Below are 7,968 nucleotides of genomic sequence, written 5' to 3'. Positions count from 1 at the left end.
TTCATACAGTTAGAAGCACCCACCCCTCGCTCACAAACTCCCATAATCCCAGGCCATCCGCCTCCGTTCGTGCACACTCAGGGTCCTGCACTCTGCACACGCCGTCCCACGCGCCTGGCGTTGGTGCCTCACTACTGGCGGCCGCATCCCTGGGCCAGCTCTGCGAGAGCTAAGGGAAGCAATAGTAAGGGTGGAGCACCAACAGGGGGCCCCGCCCCTGGCGGGATGTGAGCTCACTCTCGCCTCCCAGCTCCCATTGCCGCCAGGAAACATCCGCCCGAGGCCGCGACCGGCTTGCTGCTAGCGGACAAGCCGCGGCCGTCTGCAGCTCGCCAGGGCCCCAACCCAGGCCGCCCTCCGCCCTTCCGGGGTCGCCCGCAGTAGATGCTCCCAAAAGTGAACGAAATGCTGGCGAGAGGCCTGGGATCCCAGCACCTTGCTCTGGAGCCTGTAATGCGGAAGAACACCCCTGCGGCCCGCGCAGTTCCCAGCTCCTAGCGGCCCCTCCAGCCGAAGATCCCCAGCTGCTGGTAGCGCCGGGCGCGCACGCGACTCCCGACCGCGCTTCCGGCTTTGCCACGTGACCGCGCGCGCACGTGTTCCAATTTCTCCTGGCCACAGGTCATAGCCTCCAGCAAGCTCGCCCAGGTGGATGCCCACCTAGAGCGGAAGCAGGCCGCGCCAAAGCGGCGGCAGGGCTGCGGCTCTGTCCGGGTGGGGAAGAGGCCTGGGCGGGCAGCGGCCCTCGCCATGAATCCCAGGGGCCTCTTCCAGGACTTCAACCCCAGTAAGTTCCTCATCTACGCCTGCCTGCTGTTCTTCTCGGTACTGTTGCCCCTCCGCCTGGACCGCGTCATCCAGTGGAGCTACTGGGCCATCTTTGCCCCCATATGGCTGTGGAAGTTCATGGTCATCCTGGGAGCTTCTGTGGGCGCAGGCGTTTGGGCCCGTAACCCTCGCTACCGCACTGAGGGAGAGGCCTGCGTGGAGTTCAAAGCCATGTTGATTTCTGTGGGCATCCACCTGCTGCTGCTGATGTTCGAAGTGCTGGTGTGCGACAGGGTGGAGAGGGGGACTCACTTCTGGCTGCTGGTCTTCATGCCGCTCTTCTTCGTGTCCCCGGTGTCCGTGGCCGCTTGCGTCTGGGGCTTCCGACATGATCGTTCGCTGGAGCTGGAAATCCTGTGCTCTGTCAACATCCTGCAGTTTATCTTTATCGCCCTGAGGCTGGACAGAATTATCCACTGGCCGTGGCTTGTAGTATTTGTGCCCCTGTGGATCCTCATGTCTTTCCTCTGCCTGGTAGTCCTCTATTATATTATCTGGTCGCTCCTGTTCCTGCGGTCCCTGGATGTGGTTGCGGAGCAGCGAAGAACACATGTGACCATGGCCGTGAGCTGGATAACGATCGTTGTGCCTCTTCTTACTTTCGAGGTCCTGCTGGCTCACAGAGTGGACGGTCACAATACATTCTCTTATATATCCATATTTGTCCCCCTTTGGCTTTCACTAATAACGTTAATGGCCACAACGTTTAGGCGTAAGGGGGGCAATCATTGGTGGTTTGGTATTCGCAGAGATTTCTGTCAATTTTTGCTTGAAGTTTTCCCATTTTTAAGAGAATATGGGAACATTTCATATGACCTACATCATGAAGATAGTGAAGATGCTGAAGAAACATCGGTTTCAGAAACCCCTAAAATTGCCCCAGTGTTTGGAAAGAAGGCCCGGGTGGTTATAACCCAGAGCCCTGGAAAATATGTTCCTCCACCTCCCAAGTTAAATATTGACATGCCAGATTAAACTCCACTTAAAGGGAGGGCCCCTAAGTGCAATAGAAACCATGGACAAATTCCACCTTACTTTTATCTTTGTTCATCCCAAACCTAGAACTGATAATGGGTCTCCAAGCCCCTTCATCTCGGCCTTATTTGGATCCCTATCAGCATGCACAATAGATTTAAGTAGCTATTTTCATATATGGTTGTGTGTAGTGTGTGTACATATGTGGGAGAACTTGCTTTTGAGGTTGGTGCTTACAGAGTTAGCTGAGAACAGTAACTTGAGTTGTTTTAGTAGGTCTTTAAAAGGAATAACTACACAGCTATTTGGTTTTGTTGTGTTTTTAAGTGCTGATACACCTATCAAAGGTATTACTTAAAAAAAAAAATATACACTGCAAGTCTAAAATTGTATTTCAGATTGGCCCTGTTGTGACATAATACTCTCTACCATCAAGTTGATCCCAACTCATAGAGACCTTGTAGGACAGAGTAGGACTGCCCAATAGGGCTTCCTCTTTCTGGAAGCAGACTGGTATATCTTTCCTAGGAGTGGCTGTGGATTCACACTGCTGATCTTTTGGTTAGCAGCCAAGCACTTAACTGCTACGACCCCATGGTTCCCTTTGTCACATAATAGCAAATACAAAGAATTATTTTTTGCACCTATTGTTTATAAACCTCATAGTTGTTATTTTTAGTCTTCTTACTGTTAAAATAATTCTTTGAAGTTTGTTGATAGTGGTCTTTAATATCTTAATAGATATATCTTTCTAAGTGGGTAAATCTATCAGTATTTATATGAATATTTTTCCAATGTAATATATTATGTTTAATTCTGGTTCTATATAGTACGATGTATTATGTTAGAGTATTTTTTTAAGTTTGTATGTGAAAATATATGTCTACTGCAGATATCCTTAAAGATTGTTTAAAACATGAATATGTACCCAGTGTGGGATCTTAATCGAAGTAGTAGACATGAATATCACACACACACTCACTCGCTGCCATCGAGTCAGATCTGACTCATAGCGACCCCTCCTTGGGTTTCCAAGGTGGTATCACTACGGAATTAGACTGCCCAATGTTCCTTCTGAGGAGTGGCTGGTGGGTTTGAACCGCCAGCCTTCTGGTTAGCAGTCAAATGCCTTAGGTACCATGCCACCAGAGCTCCTAGATGTGAATATAGGGATTGAAAATCCCATGGATCATAGAAGTCAGATGTTAGATGGCTCTGGTCTGGACCATTTTAAGTCACTAGAGGGAGGAGCTACTACCCTTTGGGAATAGACAGCATGCCAACCCTGCTTCAGAGTGGCCCCAGGCCAGAAAGTGACACATTTATTTAACACCTGGAATTTTTACACACAAGTAGAAGTGTCTCTTCAGGAACAACCAAAAGAAGCAACAAGTGGCTTGTCCATTTCTTAGAATCTTAAAATATTAATTGGCTGTAGTATAGAACACTACTTGTCATTTGAAAGCTGGAGAGAATGACTATAACCAAGAATGGCCAACAGGATCTGGTATTATTTTAAGGTCCAACCAAACTTTTTGATCCATCAGCAACAGTGAAATACAATAATTCGAGTTATTTAAAAACTAAGAATGATGTTTCTGTAGGTATTGGTGGTACACCAGGGAACCAGATGGGCAGAATCCAGATCCTACAAGAGCCATGTTCTTCTGACTGAGAGCAAATACACTGTTAGTTGCTGTTGAGTGGATTCCAACTGGAGGTTAATATAAAAAGGTATGGATGGAGGAGATTTTAAAAAGCATTTTAGAAATTATCTAAATTGGACTTCATGTGAATTATGTAAATAACTGTGCCCTTTGCCTGGGCCATGGACAAACCTATTCAGTTTGGAGAAAAGGAAAAAGGTAAACTTAAATTCTCTATTTTTGCCCTAAAAAAAAAAAAAAAAATCAATACTAAATGAGCTACAGAATGCTTACACAAAGGCCAGTGCTGGGATCAGGGTCCTTGGAAACCTGGGGGCATCACAGCCCAGTATAGTCAGCTAAGCTGAGCCACCCAGGATCTCATACCCTCACATATATATCAGTTACTCTCGTCACCAGAATGTGAGAAGTAGCTCTGAGTAGCAGTGGATATAACGTTTTGTAAGAAAGGTTTTATTCATGCATTTACCCAAATATTTATTGAGCACCTATGAGCCAGACATGGTGCTAGATAATGGGGACACAGGGAGGACAATTCAAATGTGGCCCTTGCCCACCTAGAGTTTCTAAACTCTTACTTACTTATGACAGTGAGATGGTGCTCATCACAGCTGCTTACCTTTGGATGGTAACATGCCAAGAGCAGGTTATGCAAGACACTTGAGAGCATGACATAGCCTCAGCAATAACCTTCACTGGACATGGATCTTTGTTTTCTGGAATGAATGCCCCTGATCTCCCCTCTACTCCCAAAGAATCTCTCAAAACCTTGACTTACATTTCAGTAAGATGCAAGTGTTTCTGGAGGAATTGAGGAGCAGGTTTAGGGGCTTCAGTGGAATCAGCCTCTCCTGGCTACAATTCCAGGCTAGGGGCTTGCTGATACCTGGTACAATTCTCCTACTCTCATGCTTTCTTCCCCATACCCACCCGACTCTTCTCATATCTTCTACCCCAAGGTGTCCTGGTATTAGAGATCTGGTTTCTGGAATGTGATAAGCTTTCACACTCAGAGAGGCCGTTCACCATCAGACCTTTCTCCTGTTTCAAGACCATTAGTAAAAACGAGATGACAGTAGAATGTTAATACAACCTCAACTGCGTCTGGAGACTTAACTAATTGCCATGCAAGACTATGGCTGGGCATGGTATTTAGCAGATTTCATGTTCTGTAACTATAATTTCTCGTGTAAGATGGTGTATTAGTCAGCTGTTGCTACAAAACAACCTAAAAATCTCAGTGGCTTACAACTACAAATTCTTGCTCTCGGGTCTACAAGTTAACCACTGGGGTTACACTCCAGGCTATGGATCTGATCCAGGTATATTCCACACATATTCCGTAATCTCTACCCAGACTGAAGAAACACTGTTCTCAGGAAGAAAGAAGCACAAGAGGCCAAGCCAAACCCTGCAAGCACAAATAGACTCTACACATGTTCAAGCAGTTTGGGAGGCTAGAAGTCCAAATTCAGGGCACCAGCTATACAGGAAGGCTTTCTCTCACTGCTCACATTCAGTCGGCCAAAGCCCATGACCAAGGCCACTACCTGTGGGGTGGGGCAGTATACCCCCATGGAATGATCATCTGCACAGGCAGCCGTCAGTCCATGAATTTAAAATGTGGGAAGATAATTAAAGACTGGAAAGGAATCACAAAGTTTGTGGTACAAATTTTTCCGTCTATTTTACAAACATTCTGTAATTTTTCAAGTTAATTGTTTTAATTAGAAGGAGCTCTGTTGGGAGGTTTGGAGAAGGGGTTGAGGCAAGGTGAGAAAGACCTGGCATTCAGATCATTTCTGAAATCAAAGTAGAGTTGCTGGGGGCTCCACTCGGCAGTTTTTAATGAAAGTGCTGTACCCTGAGGGCTTCTCTGGGGATTTTTGCAGGATGCTTTGGATGAGTCAGGACTGGCACAGGGAGACCAACTGGGTAGGAGGCACTGGGAATGAAGGAGAAACAGCTGTTGGGAAAGGTCTTAGCAACAGTCTAGATGAGAGAAGTCAACCCATTTCATCTACCCAGCCCTTTCCAGGGTTCTGAAGGCAAGCACTTGAAAATGACATGGCTGAATTAGAAAAAGGACATTATAAGGAGGATACAGGTAGCTCACAGTGGTGACACCAAGGCTGGAGATAAGCTCAGCCAGCACACTGGAACCAAGGGCAGTTGTGCTGCTGGAACCCCAGTCAAAGTCATACCTAGAAACCATCTGGTAAGGACACTACAGCTGGCACCACTGCCATTGACCACATGGCCCTTCCCCCAAAAGGGATCACCAGTGTTGTCCCCATTGCTGTGAATAATTCCTCAATCATCTCTGCCATGAGCTCCATTGTTGTTGTTATGTGCCATTGCGTCGGACCCGACTCATAGTGACCCCTCCTTGGGTTTCACTACAGAAGTAGATTGCCCCATCTTCCTTCTGAGGAGTGGCTAGTGGGTTTGAACCACCAGTCTTCTGGTTAGCAGTCAAGTGCCTTAGCCACTATGCTACCAGAGCTCCCCCATGAGCTCCAGGAGTGTATTATTTGGTTAGCCTTGGGTATACTGCATCCATTCTGTGCCAGAACATGTGAAGAGATGATCTGGCCCCTTCAATTCTAGGATGAGGCAAGACTTTGCCCAAACTCACCCAATGGTGGGCCTGCCAAAGAGAAAAGGTGTTCAGGTACTCGTTAACTGTTTCAGCTATCTATTGTTGCTATAATGAAAATACTTCAAGCAGATAGCTGTAACAAATTTATTCTCTCACAGTTCAAGAAGCAAGAAATCCCAAATCAGGGCACCATCTCTAAGGAAAGGAAGGCTTTCTGTCACTGTCGGCTCTGAAGGAAGGTACTTGTCTTCTTTCAACATCTGCAGGCTTGCCATCTCTTGGAGATCTCCATGTGTCTTGGCATCAGTCTTCCCCTGGGTCTGGAAAGTTCACAGTGCAGTGACCCCAGGTTCAAAGGATGGGCTCCACTCTTGGCTCTTCTTTCTTGATGGGAGTCAGGTCCCTCTCTCTGCTTCTCTCTCCTTTTATTTCTTATAAGATAAAAAGTGATGTAGGCCAGGGAAACTCCCCTTACATCAGATCAGGGCTGTGACATCAGGGCTGTGACCTGATTAAGGGTGTTGCATCCTATCCTATTCCCCTTACAACACATTGGTTGATCACATCATAGAGATGCAATATTATGCATCATTACATAATACCAAACCACTGAGAGTCATGGCCCAACCAAGTTGACACATATTTTGGGGGGACATAATTCAATCCATGACAGTAACCAAAAGAAATGACCAATGGCCACCGCCCCATATTCCCTTGTCTGCCCAACGTACACTCTTCTCATAGCAGAAAGAATGCTCTATCATTTGACATAACTCAACTGGGCTTCATAGCAAAACAGTGGCTTGTCCCTTCTCTTATGGGGAAGGGAGACAATCTAAAACCACTTCATTAGGTAACTCATCCTATTCCTAATCTAGGATAATTTGACAGATGTCTCTTCCTCCTCTAGTTCTGTCGTGACTCCCTCCATATACTCTAGAACCTATGGATTAAAGTTGACTCCCATGACATACCTTGTATCAAAGTGCAGTACAATTGTCCTTTGAACAACACAGATTTGAACTGTGTGAGTCCACATATGTGCGGATTTTTCTCAAGATATTTTCATGCATTGACCCATGTCACTGTAGTTTTGGGTATTTCACTGTACATAAATAATATTTCAATAAAATGCATTTTTAAAAATTTTAAATAATAACTCATTGAATGTTAATGATGATAATATATTTTCCTAAAAAAATAAATATTTTTTTAAAAAAAGATTTTGGAAAAATTCAAGAGGTAATAAATGTCATTCTAGAGAAATTGATGGAAGACAACTTGATGGAGATGAGAACTTCTGAACCAGTGCCAGGCAATGAGGAAGAAGACAGGAAAAGCACTGCCAGAAAACATATTGACATTAGACAGCCTGGCAGAAGGGTTTTGACTATTCAAGACTACTTTTAACTGCTTTTATGACATGGACACTTCCATGATATGGGCATTGAAACTAAAGCAAATGTTGGAAGAAGGATTGGTACTGTATGGAAACATTTTTAAAGAAATGAAAAAAAAAAAAAAGATAGAAATTACGATGTATTTCTGTAAAGTTACACTGAGTATGCTTGTCTCTCTTGCCTCTCTTTGCACTTCCTCCACCTTTTCCACCTCTGCTGTCCCTGAAACAGCACAACCAACCCCTCTTCTTCCTCCTCTCCTCAGCCTACTCATTGTGTAGATGATGAGGATGAAGATCTTTGTGATGATCCACTTCCACTTAATAACCAGTAAATAATCATCATGCCATAAAGTTAATAAATTTACCTGCCATGTATGTGTGTGAGTGTCTTCATGTGAAAATCTAATAACTGTACAGCAAGAACTGTGTTGATTGACTGTTTATGTTATCAGTAAAGTTTCCAATCAGCAGTAAGCTATTAGTAGGTAAGTTTC

The 7,968-nt window shown here is 45.1% G+C and overlaps 1 protein-coding gene across 1 annotated transcript; it reads left to right on the top strand.

Moving 5' to 3' along the window:
- Positions 1 to 750: 750 nt before the first annotated feature.
- TMEM185B (transmembrane protein 185B) lies at positions 751 to 1,803 on the top strand. Its single transcript, XM_007937805.1, has one exon. It carries the CDS (start codon positions 751 to 753, stop codon positions 1,801 to 1,803), a length of 1,053 nt encoding a protein of 350 aa, XP_007935996.1.
- Positions 1,804 to 7,968: the final 6,165 nt, after the last annotated feature.

This window comes from Orycteropus afer, unplaced genomic scaffold (genome assembly GCF_000298275.1).
Source record: "Orycteropus afer afer isolate SDZICR_OR568_19922 unplaced genomic scaffold, OryAfe1.0 scaffold00004, whole genome shotgun sequence".
Taxonomy (NCBI): Eukaryota; Metazoa; Chordata; class Mammalia; order Tubulidentata; family Orycteropodidae; genus Orycteropus; species Orycteropus afer.
The sequence above is the reverse complement of the archived record's forward strand: the minus strand, read 5'-3'. Positions and strand labels throughout refer to the sequence as shown.

Bases quoted from the DNA above. Each gene is read 5' to 3' on its own strand.
- TMEM185B (XM_007937805.1), top strand. From the start codon at position 751: ATGAATCCCAGGGGCCTCTTCCAGGACTTCAACCCCAGTAAGTTCCTC.